Here is a 19,670-nt window from a genome sequence, read left to right on the forward strand (position 1 = left end):
GAGTAACTACAACAAACTGTAGTGCCATTAGAAACTGTGAATTTTCTTAAATAAAAACGTTTTTGTTGTCTTTGACTTGCACTGCTTTCAGTGTTTCGACATGTAAGACTGCTGGGAAGGTACAATGGTAAACAAATACAACCTTGGATCAAGTACATATTTGGAAACAAAGTTAACACCCAGTTAACATCATACCTGTTACCAGGAAGACGTGCATAATTTATCATTGAGCTATCTGTTAATAACTGAATTTAGCCGAGGCAGAGACACAATATGATCAGTACAATTTGATACATTTTTCAACATGATGGGGGAATTTCAACATCCCTTCCATGGGTCTGATACACCATGCTTTAGGCCAAATATTTAATTAATTCTGAGTAAAGGGTTTAAAAGTTTAAACCTTGTTGGTCCGGTCATCATATTATACGAGTAACTCAAAGCATAAAGGCTGGGCTGCACCAACATGGATTAAATTAATCCTGGTTTAGGGTTAGTAAATCTAGGTTTAAAATGGTTTATAGGCCTAATTAATCAGATGCGTTGCACATCTTAGTTTTAACTCTGGATTAGTTAACCTAGTTTAAACAAGGATTTAAAATAGGATGTTTGTGTTCAGTGTCTGCCATGAGATTCCGGCGAAATGTGAACAAATTACACAATACAATCCACAAATGTATTGGTCTTTCTATTTTTCTAGCCTACATCGTGAAAAAACAACGGGAGAGGGCTCGTGAATATATTTACAAGCTCACTTTTTCATAAAGTTAACCGTTATTTTACCTTAACTGTTACAGTTGACACTAAAACACTTTCGACATTTGAAAAGATGTTGCTTTCGGAATTGATGGACTTTGGGGTTATAATTGAGGATAAGAGAACTGACAGTGTTACGCTGGACAAGAAGGAGGAGACCTGGGTCATGTTAGCGGAGCGCAGACGAGGGGACAAGACGCCTGCTGGAAAAACTTAAAGGCAAAGGCAAAAAAGGACACGGCAGAAGAGAGGAGGGGGATGTTTAAAACTGGCGGAGGACCACCACCAATGATTACGGACCCTCTATCAAAGAAAATCATTGATATGATCCCGCAGCAGATTTCCCCCCTCCCTAACCCATAAAACGATGACGGCGCAGTAGAGAGGAATACAGCGAGAGAAACTGAAAGTAAGTAACGTTAACTAGCAACCATAGCTAGTTACCTACATTTTATAATCGTTTTATAATATTATTAATAAAGTTAGCAGGTTACAATAATGTGTCACCCCTCTGTCCGACGCCATTAATCGCAGCAATGAAATAGTCCATATAACGTTAAAAAAAAACAACGTTAAAATAGTAACGTTTGTCTCTTTTGTCTCAGCTGTGGGTATCCTTCCATTAATTTGTTTAATGTCTTCGGTGTTTTTGTTTGTTTAGCTGAGACTTGCATTGTGCTGGACCTGATAGAGCCAGTGGAGACGGATGATGGAAACCTGAAAGCAGAAGCAGCATCACCAGTGAATGCCCCTGCTGAAAAGCGCTCTAAGCTTGGCTATCACCCGGAACTTCTTAGATTGGAGACAGAAAGATGCATGAATGTATTATAGCTAAACTATGACGCTGTTTAGCTATAACATATAGCTTTAGCTTTATGTGCTTAACATGTAGCTCACCAATTAACAAGATATCTACACTCAATTCATGCGTTCATTAGTCACAGATTATCATTCAATAGACTAGTTGAATGATAATCAACTAGTCTATAAATTAAACTTCTCCCTGGCATAATGTAGCCTATAACAAGCACTATGTAGAAAAATATAAACGATAATCGGAAAGTCAATATTTGGACAGATGTGTTCAAGTGCGGCTCATGTTGGCGTCGAATAGCTTGTGTAGACTAAAAATAAGTAAATGGCGCCATCTTCTGGCGGAATTGTATGTTTATTCATTACTGAATATTATTCATGTCCACTGGGTGGCAGTGCTTGGATCACTGTGTTCTACATCTCTCAACGTCCTGTTTACGTTCTGATCGATCAAACATGGCGGACGAGGTGGACGTTGACATCGAAGGAGATGAGTTTGATGCCAGTGTTTGGTAAGTTTGAGTTGAATTTATTTGTGAAATCCATATGGACGTAGTAGCTTCGTCCTTCGTCCTTTCATGACACTTTTCACGGCGGTCGTGTCTAGCGTTATTTAATATTATCTTGTTTTTCAGTCTAGCTGCCATCCCCAGATGCTAGATAGCTTAGAATGTGAACATGTTTAGTCTCTGGCCTCCGCTTCCCTGCCTTACCACAAGTTTGGTGTCGCAAAATACATCTATGTTTGCTTGTCTCTAAATCTCAGTGACCTGGATGAAAACCGGCTTCTCCAGGACCAGTTCGTGCAGTCTGCATGGAAGACCAAAACTGGGATATCGGTATGCTATGGTTAATTATCACATACTTTTGTGATAGAATCAAATACTGTGGTGTGGAATTGTGTACCATTTTGCCTGGCTCTCTTTACATCTTTAATTTTCTCTCCTTAAGCCGTGGAAGCTTGACAGTTCCATCAGTGTGGAGAATCGAGAACTGATCGAGAACATGCTGTTGGAGGAACAGTATCCTCCTGCTGAATTCACAATTTATAAAATCATGTTACCGTTAGATTTCCGACATTTCAGAGAAAGTTTAATCACTTATTAATCACTTAAGTCCTAAACCATACTATTAGATATTATCTTACTGGCCAAGGGATTCCGCAGAATGCATGGCCGACTGTCTCCAGCTCAAAACCTAAAGCTAAGCAGTAAGTGTTTATTGATTTAACTCCAGACAGTATGCTGTCTGTGTGTTTTGGCTACCTATCCTGTTTCTTACACTGTGCAGGTCTCCATCTAAGCCCTCAGGCACAGGTGCATCGTCACGCTGGTCCCAACAAGAGAAGAGGTTTTTTGAAGAAGGATTGGTAAGGAGCCCATGTTTTTAATCGAATCGTGTATGCCATTTTCATGTAAAAAAAAATAGCTGTGCGGCTGTGTAGTATATGCATTGACTGTGAAATTGCTATATTTAATTACCTTTTTTAGACTCAATTTGGTCGAAGGTGGACAAAGATTGCCAAATTGGTGGGCAGTCGCACCGTCCTTCAGGTCAAGAGCTACGCCAGACAATACTTTAAGCAAAAGGTTTGTATGCATGTTATTACTATGTAGTACAATCTTAAACCATAGACAATTTCAATTTGAGGCTGAGGCGTCTTTTTCTTTTTTTACAAATATTCACAAGCACCATATTGTTAATTCAGTAGATTAACCAGGAGTTGATTTAAAAAAAAAAAAAGTTTGAAGAATATTCGTATTTTCTTAAATTTCTGCAGGGTAAAACCGATTTGGAAGCCATGGTGCCCCTTATAGTCCATGAGGCGAAAATGCATCTCCCACAGCCCAGCTCCAGCTCTATATTACCATCCGCTCTGGTCAACGCTGTTCGTATCGAGAAGCTCTCAGATGATGAGGACGAAGAGGTGGACATTACCGATGATCTGAGTGACGAAGGAATCTCACCCAAAAAGCCCCAAGTGGAGGACAAGCTAGAGTCCTACGTGGCAGCACACGATGTAGAGGCAGAGATGGATAGCCAGACCGACAGATTTAGCCGACAAGAGAGAAGCCTAAAGAAGAGCGAAGGGGGAAAGGCTGAGAACCACAGTGAAAGAGCCTTAAAGGAAGACGGTTCTAGTCATGTGGATTCAGCGCCCGCCTACTGGTCAGAGGGGGCCCGGCTGAAAGAGGATGGGGAAGATGTCTCCATCTCTCTGAATAAACCCCAGTTGGGCGAAGGAAGGTCCTGGTCTGAGAGCTCAGAGGGAAGGTCTGGACCCGAGGGAGCCTACAGTGAGACAGCAGGTCAACTCATCAGTGCCACGAATATTAACAGGCAAAACATTCTTCACAGCTACTGAGCAGTTATCTCATATCGATTATATATTCTTTTACTTTAGAAGGCAGTGACAACAGGGTTGGCAAGAGTCCAACTGATGGAGCAGATGAATACCAGGAGGAGGAGGAGGAGGAGGAGAGGGAGGAGGAGGATGAGGAGCTGAATGCCCCAGAACAGGAGATTCATCTGGACATGGAGAGCATCACCGATGACGAGAAACAAGCTATCCCCGAGTTCTTTGAGGGACGTCCATCCAAGACGCCGGATAGATACCTGAAGATAAGAAACTACATCCTGGATCAGTGGTACGTTATTCATTCTGTGCCCAGCCGGAATTATCCATTATTGAAAGGATAAGGCTGGTGTGAAGCTATATTGTCTTATTGCTAACATACTCAGAATGTCTTCTTTATTGCCTGACCATGTGGCTTCATCATTAGGATGAAGAGCAAGCCAAAGTACCTAAACAAGACTTCTGTAAGGCCAGGCCTCAAAAACTGCGGGGACGTCAACTGCATCGGCCGTGTGCATACATACCTGGAACTGATCGGAGCCATTAACTTCAACTGTGGTAAATGAAAAACACTATGAAAAAACGCAGCAATGGATAATAATGCAGCCCATCTCCCATTTGAAGGGAGTCAGAGGTTTGGTAGACATTTTTCTCAGGTATATCCAGCTTAGGTATTAGGTAGGGATGGGCGTGAGGAATCGATTACTCGAGTACTCCTCATTACAAATGAACTCGGTTGGTTGACAGGCAAACTCGAGTTTGCATATGCACTCACAAACAAAGTTTTCTGAAGCAAATGTATACATTTTCTGTGCGGCGCCACTAACGCATGCCTTGGGCACAAAGCAAATGAAATGTATCAAATTTCTGTGGCGCGTGGCGTGCCGTGTGCAGGCACGCCAGAATTCAAAAAGTTAAGAGATGGCGGTAAAAGCAAAGCGCAGCGAAGAATTGAAATACTTTAAAGGAATAGGAGATCATAAGGTGAAATGTAAAATATGCCAAGCGAAATCGAGCTACCAGAGTACTACAAGTACTATGCGGCAACATATGCTCCTGAAACACAACGGTGAGTTCGGGATAGCAGACCCGCAGCAACCAAGTGTGTCGGCTATTTTCACCGCCGCAAGACCCAGCTGTAATCCCGGCCTTGTAGAGAAGATCACAACGCTGAGTATTTCCATAGTCCATTTGCTGCCGTTTTATTTGCAGCTTTAAATTATTTGCAATGGTTAGGCTACTTCTTTAGTTTTAGTTTTTTTTAAACCGTTACAGGCCTTGGTTCGACGTGATTTAAATTGAGAGATGCAAATTTATTTTTGTAAGGAAAATGTTTTTTGAACGTTTGCAAAAATAAATAATGAATACTCTGATAACTCTGACTGTTTTGATGGAGAATAAGCATTACATGTTTGGTTGGTAATATTGCCGTTCATCATTAGGCCTATTCCTGCTGCAGATGCGTTGCATTCTAAAAATAGATTATATTAAACAAGTACTCGATTGATCCTCGAGGGATTCCTTCGATCACTCGAGTTTGGAATTTACTACTCGTGCCCATCCCTAGTATTAGGTTGATCGTTAGGTCAGTTGTTGCTGCAAGGGTGTATCGTTGTTTGTATTTGTTTTGGTGACCAGAAGCTGATATTGCTATGTTTTTTGAAGTCTACTTCTATGTCCCTACTCCTCTCTCTTGAGTAGAGCAGGCTGTGTATAACCGGCCCCGGGTGATAGATCGCTCAAGGCATAAGGAGGGTAAGGATGCCTCGGAGGCCTACCAGCTGGCCCAGAGACTACAGAGCATGGTGGGTAGCACCTCAAACCGCATTCAGGCTCCACCCCTACAGTTAACCCTATGTCCTGTGCTGATGGGATGATGTTTTGGTTTTCACAGCGGACCCGCAAGCGGCGTGTGCGGGACCTATTAGGGAACTGGTGTGACTCGAGGGACTTGGAGGGGCAGACATATGAGGTATACCTGCATGTCCGTCAGCATGGTATTCAAATAAATGATACCACAGTAAGAATCACAGCTTGTTATCTTGGTACGACACTAAAGCTGTCATTGGTCCCCCTGAGAAGATCCACCCTTGACGGTTTGCGAATAGATCAAGTAGGTTATCATCGTTTACTCCTCCCATTTCCTATGTTAGCATCTGAGTGCTGGGGAGCTGGCCCTTCGCAGGGAGGAGATGAAGAGACAGCCCAAACCCTGCAAGATTGCCCGACATAAAGAGTAAGACTACAAGCCAAACTGTTCCTGTTGCTAACAAACCACAGGCAGTGGGAGCCCAAGGCCATCACTGATATGGTCATTGTTTGGACCCTTCCTTTTTCTTCTAGATCCTTCGATCCGTTCCAGTTGATTATGTGCAAGTCTTTCGGGGAAGATGTTAAGGTGAGCTGCAACTTCTCAGGTGCTCCCCAGTGAATCAATATCCGCCAGGATGTCAATATGTTTTACAATTTAAGGAACAATTTAATGTGAAACTGCGTAGCATTTGTTCTGAAACTATGACATTCGCTGTGATCTTACCAACAGGAGCCGTTCCGGGTAATGGTGTGCTCAGAGGCTCTCCTCATCATGGACATGGTAGCCTGTTCTTCTGTTTGCTTTTTACCAAACATTTCGACAATAAAGACATAGAAGGATGTGTGCTAAGTCTGGCTACTAGTTCAAAAACAGAACTCACACGTCTATACATGAACACCGGTCAGAGGAACCGAGACCAACCTAGAACTAGGACTGTTAAACACACAGAGCTTTACTTACGATAACGAGCTGTGTGGGTTTAATTAAGGTAATGAGCTGTGTGTTTTTAATTAAGGTAACGAGCTGTGTTGTACAATCATGATGTTGGTCTGTACTGAATAGTATGTTCGCGTTTAACTTCTTTCTCTGGCTTGTGTAATGGGAAAGCAGGTTGTTTTATGAACTAATAAACTCCATCGTCTCTTCCCTCAGCATGCCCATGTGTCCAGGGGAGAGGTCATTGGACTACTGGGAGGAACTTTCAATCAAAAAGACAAAGTCCTTAAGGTAACAACGGTGTTCTGACATTAAAACAAAATTTCACGTTAATGTTTTATATATTTTTTATTATACATTGAGTGATTGTTCATTATACGTATGAATCTATTCTAGATCAGTGTGGCCGAGCCATGCAACAGCGTGAGCACAGGCATGCAGTGTGAGATGGACCCGCTGTCCCAGACGCATGCGTGTGAGGCGCTGTCAATGCTAGGGTACAGTGTGGTGGGCTGGTACCACTCGCACCCAACCTTTCACCCCAACCCCTCGCTACGGGACATCCACACACAGGACCAGTTCCAGGTAAACAGGATTTAAGATCTTCTGTATACAAATGTTAGCAAGAGATTTCTGAAATTAATAAATTAGGGCTGTTGGATGATTTGTGTGTTGCAGAGCTACTTTTCCCGAGGTGGTGCTCCATTCATAGGTATGATCGTGAGCCCCTACAACCCTTCCAACGCTTCGCCACATTCACAGACCACCTGCCTTCTAGTGAAAGAGCACCAGGAATCATCCGGCTGTCAGAGTATGTCTCTCTCACAAACACCCACACACACATACACAGCCCCACATCAAAAGAAGATACAATTGTCTGCAGAAAATCTCCAACATAGGCATTTTTTAATTGTCCCTCATCTAGTTGTGTGTGTGTGTGTGTGTGTGTGTGTGTGTGTGTGTGTGTGTGTGTGTGTGTGTGTGTGTGTGTGTGTGTGTGTGTGTGTGTGTGTGTGTGTGTGTGTGTGTGTGTGTGTGTGTGTCCAGAGCTGCCCTACAGATTTGACTTCCTGCCATCCCAGGACATTCCAGACTGGGAGCAGCTAATGAAAAGATCTCAGTGGATCATAAGAAAATATTCCCAAGCACATGGGTGAGTGACCCATGATAGTTTGGTGCTCGGTGAGCAATTCTGGTGAGTTTGTTATGAAGGAGATAATCTGTTTTTCCTCTGGTCAGAATTGTGCATATGGACAGGTTCTTCCGGAGGGATTCCCACCTCACCTGTCTAGAAAAGGTCAGTCTTGCGTAACTCATCCTGCAGGGTTGTAGCTTGACAAACGTTTTGTTGTTGATGCATCGAATTATTTAACCCAAACAAACTCTCTTAATGTGCCTAGATGCTGTCGTCCCTGGCCAGATACCTGGAGCCCCTGCCCGACGATGAGGGAGACCCCTTCCTCACCCAGATCCAGGCTCTGTTCCAGTCTGACTTCATCCCCAAGCAGGTGGATGAGCACCAGGAGGAGGAAGATGGCAAAAACTTTGACTCCCCTTGCGATCACGATCAGCCAAACAGCACAGAGCATCCGGGAAGGGGCTTGGAGTCTATTGGCTCAGGCAGTGGTGCAGAATGGGAAGTGGAGTCCCCACCGCAGACTGCAAACTCAGGGACTGAAAGTAGTCCTGTGTTACATCTTGGCTCAGTGTTATTAACTGGTCATGATTATTTACTGTGATATGTCTGAGAGGTTAAATCCTTTTAGATTTAACCTCAATAGAAGGTGAGAGATTTGTTATGGAGCCTGGTTTAACGTAGTTGATTGTAAAGTGCTTTTATTTCTTTGACAATCTTAGTCGAACTGATACGCTGATATAATGGACCATTGAGCAATGTGAAACTAAAGGTTTAGGCAGTATGCATGTAATTTGTCTATGTATTTTTAAAGAAAGGTAATATAGTTAGACCTCTTTGTATAAAAATTAATGTATTTGCTATTCATGGTTTTATTTGTTGTGTATATTACTTATTTAGATAAATTACAATACATCTGAAAAAAATAGGGGAAAGAAACTATGATAGGCTAGTCAAGTTGTGTTAGGTGATGCTTGTCAACCCTTATAAGGTGTTCGGGTCTGTGGGACCCGTTTTCAGTTTTTAGCTTTATAAAAGTGATACAAATAATTATTTTTTTGAACTAAGATTCATTGGCTTTGGCTCATTTTCTGTGAGGAACATAAATCCGAAAACATTTTCAATGACCCCCTGTATACCCCCCCTTCACATTTATATTACACACAGCGTGTTCGGGTCATCATAGGTTCTGTGCCCCCCTCATTTTCCCTTCTTCCTCACTGTGTGTGTGTGTGTGTGTGTGTGTGTGTGTGTGTGTGTGTGTGTGTGTGTGTGTGTGTGTGTGTGTGTGTGTGTGTGTGTGTGTGTGTGTGTGTGTGTGTGTGTGTGTGAGCAGAGAGTAAAGCAGGGCCCTTGGTGTGAGCACCCACAATGTGCACCCACTGTTCCCGCACAAGGTTGCAAAATTGGAGCACCCAACACTATCTACACCCATATTCCCACACATTTCACCCTCTGTCTTGCGGGAACCAAGCTTGGGGACCTGACACTATCAAAAAGCTCTGACAGTGTGGTTCCATACCACAACTGATCAAGATGGCAAAGCGATTCTCTGTTCAGACTGCCTTACAGTTGATATTTGAAGAGACAGAGGGTTTTGATGGTGATGCAGAGGAAATATTTTCAGAAAGTGAGGATAACATTTCTGAGTCTGACACCGAGTTTGAAGAGGAGGATGAGCATCAGCCAGCTCCGAAATGTAAAAGAGCCTCAGGACTAGCCCTTCAGCAGCCAGGACAAGCCTGCGAGCAGCAAGCCCCAGGGCCATCGCGTGAGCAGGCAGGTCCAGCCCGCAAGCAGCCAGCCCCAGGACCATCCCGTGAGCAGCCAGGACCAGCCCGCGAGCAGCCAGCCCCAGGACCAGCCCGCGAGCAGCCAGCCCCAGGACCAACCCGCAAGCAGCCAGCCCCAGGACCAACCCGCAAGCAGCCAGCCCCAGGACTAACCCGTAAGCAGCCAGCCCCAGGACCAACCCGCAAGCAGCCAGCCCCAGGACCAACCCGCAAGCAGCCAGATGTAGGACCAGCCCGTCAGCCAAAAATAAATGCTGTGAAGTGTGTGGACCCAACACACAAATTATGTGTTGTTTATATTACTTGCAATTGGGATGAAGTAACCATCTGGTGAGTATTTAAAAAAAAAGCTTGATTATGTTGAATTAAAAGGCAATGGGTCCACCAGACCCAGCAGCACCTCCTGTGTAACAAAAAAACGAACACCCTATGAGGGTTAAGTGGCAGACTCGGGCTGTTTGAAATAAATAAAAGGGTACGTGCTGCACTATATGGGGTCCCACCAGCACGCATACATACATGATGTGTCATTTATCATTAAATAATAATAATAATAATAATTCATTGAATTTATTTAGCGCTTTTCTAGACACTCAAAGACGCCTACAGTGAGGGGGGGGGGGGGGGGGACCTCACTAACCACCACCAGTATGCCTTGTTAGATAGTGTTGGGTGCTCCATTTGGGTGAATCTTTATACTTGAGCAATGGTTTAAAAACACCTCCAATGTAACTGAGATTGTTCTCCTTTAAGGGAACTTCATGTTTTCTCTTTTTACCTGTAGCGAACGTCAAGTTTTATAAGGGCACCTAAATGGCACCACATCACATTTCCTCTAGTGGGGGGTCAACCATTAGGAAACTTGCCCACATTGGACACACTTTACAGCAGTGGTTCCCAAATGGGGGCACTTGTACCCCTATGGGTACCTTGGAGTACAGCAGGGGGTAGTCCGAAAATGTCAAAAAAAAAGAATACAACTGATTATTCGACTCTTTCTCACGCTGAGCAAGTTTCTACGGAGCCCGGGAGGTGACATGGGATCCCATGCGCGCTTTAGTAAGTCGCACGCATGGTTAGTGTCCCACACGCAATTTACAACGATTTAGGGAAAGTGAAAATGTTGACAAGAGGGGGAACTTGCTTGCAATATTGGAGTTCCATGCCAATCATGACCCCGTAGTTGAAAATAAAATGAATGGGCAATGATAGATACACCAGCCATCAAATCTTAAACAAGGTTTTGGATACGTTGGCAGAGATGGTGCGATCCACCATCATCAGAGAGAAAGAGTCCCAATTCTTTGCCGTTATGGAAGATGAAATGAAAGACGTTAGTAAGACGGAACAGATGTCATTCTGCCACGGTACTATTATCGTGGAGAGCTTTTTCTTTGCCTCAAAGAGCTTTTTGCACTTTGAGGCATTAAAATAACTTGATGCTGCTGCGATGACTCAGAGAATAGTAAATATAGACTTGAGCGGTATGGCCTGGAATATAAACAAAATCTTGTGGGACATATTATCGGACGTCAGTCATGCGCAGAAAAAAACCAGTGGCGTTCGGGGACCTATTAAAGAAGGGCCAAGCCTGGAAGTTTGCACTGCTCCTAGGGGCTTTGGACCATGGACATATTTTGGGACCCCATGAGCAGTGCATACTTCCGGGCTTCTTTAATAGGTCCATCGTTCAGGCTCGTATGAAGATGCTGGAAAGTAAAGCATTCTATGGTCCAGTGGCGGCTGGTGGAATTTATTTGAGGGGGGGCTGAAAGTTTGCATTCCAAACCCCTGTAGGGGGGTCTGGGGGCATGCTCCCCCACAAGATTTTTTTTGTGATTTTCACAAACAAACGAAGCATTCTGGTGCATTCTGACAAAATAGCAAAGGCAAAAAAAAGAACATTTACTTACAAAGACGAATGGGGCCAGGGAACTAAGTTTTAAGTTAATTTTTTGCCTTGTAGAAATCAGCAACATTAAGAGTGCAGATACATCAACAATAACTTTGAATTACACACAAGGTAACATTCTCTCTCTCTCTCTCTCTCTCTCTCTCTCTCTCTCTCTCTCTCTCTCTCTCTCTCTCTCTCTCTCTCTCTCTCTCTCTCTCTCTCTCTCTCTCTCTCTCTCTCTCTCTCTCTCTCTCTCTGTGAGTGAGAGAGAGAGAGATAATGGGTGAGTGTGTTACGGCCAAGCCATTGTGTTGGTAAACGTCACTCATAAATATATCTACAGTCTGCATTAGTATGCATTTAGACAAATACAATGAAATATGAATTCCACAAAATTCATGTAAATGTGCAAACTTTTGTGTGTGGTTGTTGAAGACACACTTAAGGCATAATACCAACATAGGTTTGCAGGGGACTACATGCAACACAATATGCACACTGAAGGCCTGATGCCACCATAGGTTTGCAGAGGACTATATACAGTACAATAAAAGGCTTTCTATTCTATTCTAGTATGTACACTGAATAGGTTTGCAAAGGACTATATACAATATGAACACTGAAGGCCTGAAGCAACCATAGGTTTGCAGAGAACTATATACAGTATGTACACTGAATAGGTTTACAGAGGACTATCTCCAATATGCACACTGAAGGCCTGATGCCACCATGTTTGCAGAGAACTATATACAGTAAGTACATTGAATAGGTTTGCAGAGGACTATATACAATATGCATAATGAAGGTCTGGTCCCACCATAGGTTTGCAGAGAACTATATACAGTACACTTGAAAGGGGTGGGGGGAGGTTGTGAGGGTCTGCAACCAGTGTCAATCTCAAGGGAAATACATATAGGCTAGTGCATGGTTTCTCAACGGGGGCGGTACCGCCCCCTGGGGGGCGTTCGCACAACCTAGGGGGGCGCTGGGAACGTGATTCCATTTTGGGGGGGGATTTTAAACATTATTATTTTGTTTTATTTTTTATATATTTTATTTTTTGGGTGAAAGAATAGGCTACCTGAAATAAATAGCCTGATAATACAGCGCGGTTCGGTCCTGCACACGCCCGGACTCCCGTTACATCAGCTATCGTCATGAACTCTACAGTAACGCTGATAAACATAACCCAAGTTCGCGGGTTAAAAGTTCAATAACCAACACAACACAATCAAACATGGCCGTGAGCAAAAAAAATAATCGAATTTTGTTTCATAGCCCGTTTTCCTCCTTCCTCTTGTTCAGTTCCAGCTGCTCTGAGCGTAGTCTCCACGAAAAGGCTGTTGCATTTCAAATACAAAATATATAGGCCTTATTAGGCCTCTGCGTGCGATCTGTTTTCGAGTCGTCGCGTTGCCCGGGCCGCGGTGCCCGTGGTTCCCGGGCCATTCATTCATTCGTTCACGGGGCATGGCGGGAGTCGCGGGAGATGCGGGAGTGGTCGCAGTGCCCAAGGTCACGGTGGCCTGGCCGCAGGGTGCCGCGGCAGGACGGGAGACGTGGGAGTGACCGCACCGCGGTCACGGTGAATGAATGTTCAATCCAACCATTCCTTCCTCAACCAACTCATCTCTGGAAGTTTAATTGCATGTCATGAATATTCCCTAATATTTTTATATTTTTTGCACCAAAACCGACTCAGGGATTCAGGGATGTGTCGGTCGCGACTGATTCGTTACAACGAACGAATCCCGAACGTGAACGACAAGAACTGGTTCCCCAAAACAAGAAGAACTGGTTCTTTGATTCTTTTTTTTTAACATAAACCAAACATATGGTCACGTAAATAGTCTCCCCGCGACTTCCATTGATTGAGTCTACAACTTTCTCAAAGATTCAGCCAATGAGAGGTAGCAATGGTGTTGGAATGGCACCTGGGTAAACCAATGACAAGGCGGTACCGTCGAATATGCGCGCTTTCTCTGTCTGACGTATCTTGGGTCATACCATTCGACTCATATATCCCCCTACATTTTTTCGAAAATAGACTTGACCTCCATCTGTTTATTGGATAAACGCATTTCCCAATCCCAGGAGTCTTTGCTCCATTCTACGTCAATTTAAGAACAAACAAAGAAATTAAACTGCAGTTCGTATTTTTTATTTATGACCATGCAAGTTCTGTAATGCCTGAAAAATGAAGAATTAAATGTAAAGTAAAATAAAATTATAAATGTAAAACCATGAATGAAATATAGAGAGTAAGCAAGTGGTATAGATATTGGTGGGACGTTCGACATACTATATAGCAGGCATCTTCGGTCTTGAAGATCCTATCCGGACCCACGACCGATTAAAAAAATATATATATATAAAAAAAAGTTTTTTTATTTTTTATTTTTTTTAAGATGTAATCTGACGTAACGAACGAATCAAAACGAACGAATCAAATAAACGAATCGTTATAGTGAACTGAACTGAAAGAACTAGTTCCCGGAAAAGAATCATTTTGCCCATCGCATTCATAGAGTGGCGAAGTCACGCCCCTTCCGGTAGGGCTCATGGGACCTATGAGATCGAAAAATATGAATGGGTGTCAATGGAGAGAAAATAATTATTTTCTGGTCCCGGTCTTTATATGCCCTGGATTATGCATATGTTGTTTTGTGGATTTAAAGGATAATTTTTCATGCAAAGAGTTCGACCGTTTGTAGAGAAAACACAACGAGAAAGACTACACGGCTCGTATGTGACGTCACGCTCCCTGCAACTGGCGTGGAGAAGACCGACAATCTTCCCATCGGCATACCTGAAACTCTGCACGTGCCCCTACTTATAATGGTTTTCACCTCTTTCGATGCTTTTATCCTCCCCTTGGAAAAAGCGGTGAAGTGGGGCAGAGAGATCGCCATCTCTGTGCCGAGTTCCAAGGGCGGGTGTGGTGACGTATATCATATGCGTCGAGAGCAGCGAAGAGCTGTAGTTCACAAAGCGGCCTCACATAAATCCTAAAATTATCAAACTTCTTCACGAACATTTTTAGTTTTCTTTGCATGAAAAATTATCATTTAAATCCACAAACAACATATGTGTAATCCAGGGCATATAAAGACTGGGACCAGAAAATAATTATTTTCTCTCCATTGACACCCATTCATATTTTTCGATCTCATAGGTCCCATGAGCCCTACCGGAAGGGGCGTGACTTCGCCACTCTACTACAGACGACGCGATCGTCTGTTGCCGGGAAACGGGCGATCGCGTCAAATGACGCGTTCAAGAACCTTCCTACGTCACTTGACGCGATCGCCCGTTTCCCGGCAACAGACTATCGCGTCGTCTGTTGCTATTCGATTAAACAATTAAATACAATACAAATATAAAGTAAAAACAAGTGTTATCTAGCGATCCGTTATCTGTATTATGTTATTTCGTCTTTTGGAAACATGAGCAGAAATTTTTTTGCAACCTGCCCGGCAACAGACGATCGCGTCTTCTGTTGCCAGACAGGTTGTCAAGATGTAAACAACTGATGACGTAGGCCGGTACAATTTTCGCCCCCGGTACAATTTTAACGTGACAGCGCCAAAGGATCAGGGTAAGGTCAGGGGGGCGTTTGCTTAAAAAAGGTTGAGAACCACTGGGCTAGTGGAATAAATAGAAGTTGTTTACCTCTAGCATGGCTAGGTAAGCTTCACACAGTTGTTCATATGCACTCTTGTGGTTTTTTTTATCCGTTCTGACAGATGTTTCAGGTCTTTCAACCCTGTCTGTGTCTACGAACTATCACATGCACTTGTTTTAAAAAGTATACAAGGAAAGCAAAAAATTGCATTGGCATACCCACAGCTAGTTAGCCAAGCATGGACCAAACTCTGGAAAACTTACGTCCATCAAGGCGTGAGCGTGGGCATGAGCCAGCTGACACTTTGAGGCTCCTCAGGCATTGGGAGAAACTTTCCATCAAACAAGTAGTCCTCTATCGTGTCTCGAAGGATGTTGTCACACAGCGGAAGACGTACCAGTATGTTGTACCCTTGGTACTGAGGGAAGAGGTCCTCAGAGGTGTGCATGATGAAGCTGGTCATCAAGGCCAAAGACGAACGCTTTACCTCTCTAGACAGAGATTCTACTGGCAAGGCATGGAGAGAGACGTGAAGGAATATGTGCGGTGTTGTCGCCGCTGTGTATTTAGCAAGTCTCCAGAGCCGGAGGGCAGGGAGCATAGTGACATCTAGGCCTCTCGAGTTGGTTTGTATTGACTTTTGGTCGGCTGAAGATTCTTCCAACAAGTCACTTGATGTGCTTGTGGTTACCGACCATTTTACCAAACTGGCTCAGGCATACCTCTGTCCAAACCAGTCAGCAAAAGCTGTTGCAAATCAACTTTGGAACAACTTCTTCTGTGTATACGGCTTTCCTGAGCGCATACATTCGGACCAGGGGGCCAACTTCGAAAGCAGTCTTATAGCCGAGATGCTCATTGCTGCTGGTGTCCAGAAATCGCGCACCACCCCGTACCACCCCACGGGCAATGGAGCTGTTGAGAGATTCAATCGCACCCTTGGTGGAATGATAAGAGCCTTGCCGCCCAAGGCCAAGCACAGGTGGCCGCAGCATCTGAAATCTCTCACCTTCGCCTATAATGCTACAGTGCACGAGACCACAGGGTTTGCTCCATTTCAGCTGATGTTTGGGCGGACGCCCAGGCTGCCAGTTGACCTGTTGTTTGGGTCTGTCCTTCAGGATGATCAGCTGGTGGATTATGACGCCTATGTGCAGGGTCTCAGGCATGATCTGGCAGAGGCCATAAAAATCGCTCAGACCTCCTCTACTAAACAGCAGCAGAGACAAGCTGCCTTATACGACAGGAAGTTCAGGGGCGCGGCTGTGGAAGTTGGAGACAGGGTTCTTTTAGCCAACAAAGGAGAGCGTGGGAAGAGAAAGTTGGCTGATCGCTGGGACAGTCACCTGCACACTGTTGTGGAGAAGCACGAAAACACACACACCTTCAGGATCAAGAACTGTACAACGGATCGAGAGAAGGTGGTCCATAGAAATTTGATAATGCCTGTCAACTTCTTGCCTATCCCACCTGGGTCCGAAAATGACGGTTCCTGTGTGAGTGACTTTGCTACAGATGATTCCTTTCCGGATGGTGATGTGGGTTCTGCCGTCCTGCCTGATTGTGATTCAGAGGAAAGGACTGTTTCTTGGATCTCACGACTCCCAGACTCTAATGGAGATCCGCTGGATGCCTTGTTGGCTGACAGACCTGTTCGGACTATCTCTTGTGACGCACCTCTTGACCTGGAGGAGAATGTTGACCCTCCGGCCCAGACTACCTCCTGTGACGCACCTGGGGATGCAGACGATTGGACAGTTCCACCTGACTTGACGGCTGACGTTGACTGTCCTTCGGACCAGACTGACTTGCGACTTAACCCTGTGTCAGCACCTGTTTTGCAGTCTTCTGTTGAAGGTTCCCTGACTGTAGATAGGGTACAGCATCCTCAGCCCGATACTGCTGGCAGTGATATAATGCTAGGTGTGAGATCTAGATGTGGGAGGATTATTAGACCTGTGGTCAGGCTCATCCAAAATATGCACCAGAGAGTTTTTGCTGGGTTCTAAGGTTTATGGATTTTGATTTTTTTGATTTTATTTATTTGATTTTATTTATTTATTTTTGTGTATATTAAAGTGCCGTTTTTATTTTTTTATTTTTTTGGTTTTTGGATGTTTTTCCTTTCTTCCTCAGAAGGGGTAAAGCTCTGAATGGTGCAGGGACCTGTGTGACATAGAATGTTGTGGGTCCAGGTGGTCGTCGACTGTACTGTGTAAATGATGTGGTATCAGGTAGCCTAACATGTAAACGGGCATGTTTTCCTATGGGTGTTGGGAGGCTTTGCAGCCTTCCTCATTCTAATTCTTCAGGGATGGTCACTGACTGGAATGCTTGATATCTGTAGTATGAACAGTACTGAATTTTTGTTTTGTTATTCACTGTGTATTTGTATGTTGTTTACTGTGCCTGATTTGGTTTGTTTCAGGGGTTCTCACAGCACTTGTATGGTTGTTCTTTGGATGGGCAAGTGGAAATCAGTAGAGGGGAATGTAGCAGGGTTAATGCTATGTAGGTAGATTTGTGTCTTTATTATGCAATCAAAAATAATAGGTTTGAGAGCAAAACTTTCCACACTGCAATCAAAAAATAGATTTGAGAGCAAAACTATCGACACAAAATTTTTATTGCAAGATAAATTAATGGAATAAAAAAAATATTAATGGGAATCCAAAAGTTTTGTTTGCAAACCCAAAAGTTTTGTTTGCAAATCTAAAAGTTTTGTTTGCGAATCCAAAAGTTTTGTTTGCGAATCAAAAAGTTTTGCTTGCGAATCCAAATGCTTTGCTTGCTGTGGAGCTGAATCTCGTGGGCGGGACCTACGCCGAAAGATGTAAGACACGTCTCTATTGGCCAGTCTCGATCGGAGTGACAGCTTGGCAACATCCGAAAAGCCGCTGCCCCCCGACCGCCTCCAGAAGCAGATTGTCGGCCTGTTCGTTTGTGCCTCTCAATCCGCGGCGGCGGTCAACAACATCGCCCTGCTCTCCTCTGCCATGGTCTCCTTGTCGGCTGACAGGGAGGCCTACGGGATTTTCAGGGCACGCAAGCGCGCGCACGGGACAAGCCCATAAGGCGAAGCCTAGACGGCGTAGCCTACATGAAATAGAACTCCCTCTCTCGTTACTAACTGTGGATGTTGCCAAGCTGTCACTCCGATCGAGACTGGCCAATAGAGACGTGTCTTACATCTTTTGGCGTAGGTCCCGCCCACGAGATTCAGCAAAACAGCAAGCAAAGCTTTTGGATTCGCAAGCAAAACTTTAGGATTCGCAAGCAAAGCTTTTTGGTTCGCAAACAAAGCTTTTTGGTTCGCAAACAAAACTTTTGGATTCGCAAACAAAACTTTTGGATTTGCAAACAAAACTTTTGGGTTTGCAAACAAAACTTTTGGATTCCCATTAATATTTTTTTTATCACATTAATTTACATTGCAATAAAACATTTTTTGATTGCAGTGTCGATAGTTTTGCTCTCAAATCTATTTTTTGATTGCAGTGTGGAAAGTTTTGCTCTCAAACCTATTTTTTGATTGCAGTGTGGAAAGTTTTGCTCTCAAACCTATTATTTTTGATTGCATCATAAAGACACAAATCTACCTCCATATAATGCTTCCCACTTGCCATTGCCAGCGAGATCCTTGCGCTGGCTGTGGTAGTGGGAGCCTTGGTTGGAGTGCTAGAGCTCCCCCTAGCGGAATGCAGGGGTTGTATTTTACGTTGCTGCCTCCTCTCCTCAGTCTACGTATATCCCGGCTGGGAGAGGTAGGTAGTCAGAGCAGTTAAACATGAATCCACACTTTGGCGATGTATTACGGGAGACTAAATGTACATAATACTGTCTTAATACTTGGTTGCTTGTACATATATATTGTGTTGCTTGGAATCTGTAATTACTTTTAAATGGACTTTAGTCTTAGAATCGCTAGCTTGGCTACCATGTGCTTTGGTTGTAGCTACTTAGCTAGCGTCGACTTCGCCATGAAAGTGTACTTCAGCTTGTCTTTCTCCCATGTTAGGCTGCCATTGCGAGGGTTCTCATAGAGCATTTCCCATGTTAAATATTCCACCAGGTATGTCACCAAACGCCCATTCAAATATTTTGTGAGTCATTTGTTTAATGTGATATTTATTTTCATGTAAATGGTCAGTCTATGTATATCCCGGCTGGGAGAGGCTGCCATTGTGAGGGTTCTCAAAGAGCATTTCCCATGTTAAATATTCCACCAGAATAAACGGCTGGCTGCCAATGGTTCCATCGTGGTCTCAATCACACAACGCAACGAGAGAGTACGCAACCGCTACGTAGGCTCTATCCTTTTCCCTTGCTTGTTGGGTTATGTTCACTTCTGGCTTTTCTGCTCCGAGTTCTTTTACTTGCAAATTTTCTGCAAATGTTCTTCTTTCGAAGGGATTCATAAGCAAAGACTTAACTGAATTTGGGGCTAGCTGAACTCACAGGGAAACAGTGGTAGCAGTAATCAAAGTCGCCATCTTGCTGATCTCTAAAGGCCGATATATGCTCTGTTTTAGACGTAACGCGTAAGCAC

At 43.9% G+C, this 19,670-nt stretch overlaps 1 protein-coding gene across 3 annotated transcripts; it reads left to right on the plus strand.

Moving 5' to 3' along the window:
* Positions 1-897: 897 nt before the first annotated feature.
* Positions 898-8,878, plus strand: mysm1 (Myb-like, SWIRM and MPN domains 1). Of its 3 annotated transcripts, XM_030371668.1 has the most exons (22): positions 898-1,165; positions 1,418-1,497; positions 1,966-2,081; positions 2,336-2,408; positions 2,521-2,591; positions 2,705-2,779; positions 2,860-2,938; positions 3,060-3,158; positions 3,350-3,878; positions 3,974-4,217; positions 4,353-4,483; positions 5,627-5,730; positions 5,820-5,897; positions 6,079-6,161; positions 6,269-6,323; positions 6,468-6,518; positions 6,891-6,965; positions 7,071-7,259; positions 7,353-7,485; positions 7,722-7,827; positions 7,914-7,971; positions 8,075-8,878. In XM_030371668.1, exons 3-22 carry the CDS (start codon positions 2,026-2,028, stop codon positions 8,411-8,413), a joined length of 2,628 nt encoding a protein of 875 aa, XP_030227528.1. In that variant the 5' UTR covers positions 898-1,165; positions 1,418-1,497; positions 1,966-2,025; the 3' UTR covers positions 8,414-8,878. The 3 variants fall into 3 exon arrangements, with proteins under 3 accessions (XP_030227528.1, XP_030227526.1, XP_030227527.1); XM_030371666.1 differs by having other exon boundaries at positions 1,418-2,081; XM_030371667.1 differs by having other exon boundaries at positions 1,418-2,081; positions 6,468-6,479.
* The last annotated feature ends 10,792 nt before the right edge of the window (positions 8,879-19,670 follow it).

This window comes from Gadus morhua, chromosome 12 (genome assembly GCF_902167405.1).
Source record: "Gadus morhua chromosome 12, gadMor3.0, whole genome shotgun sequence".
In the NCBI taxonomy this organism is placed as follows: Eukaryota; Metazoa; Chordata; class Actinopteri; order Gadiformes; family Gadidae; genus Gadus; species Gadus morhua.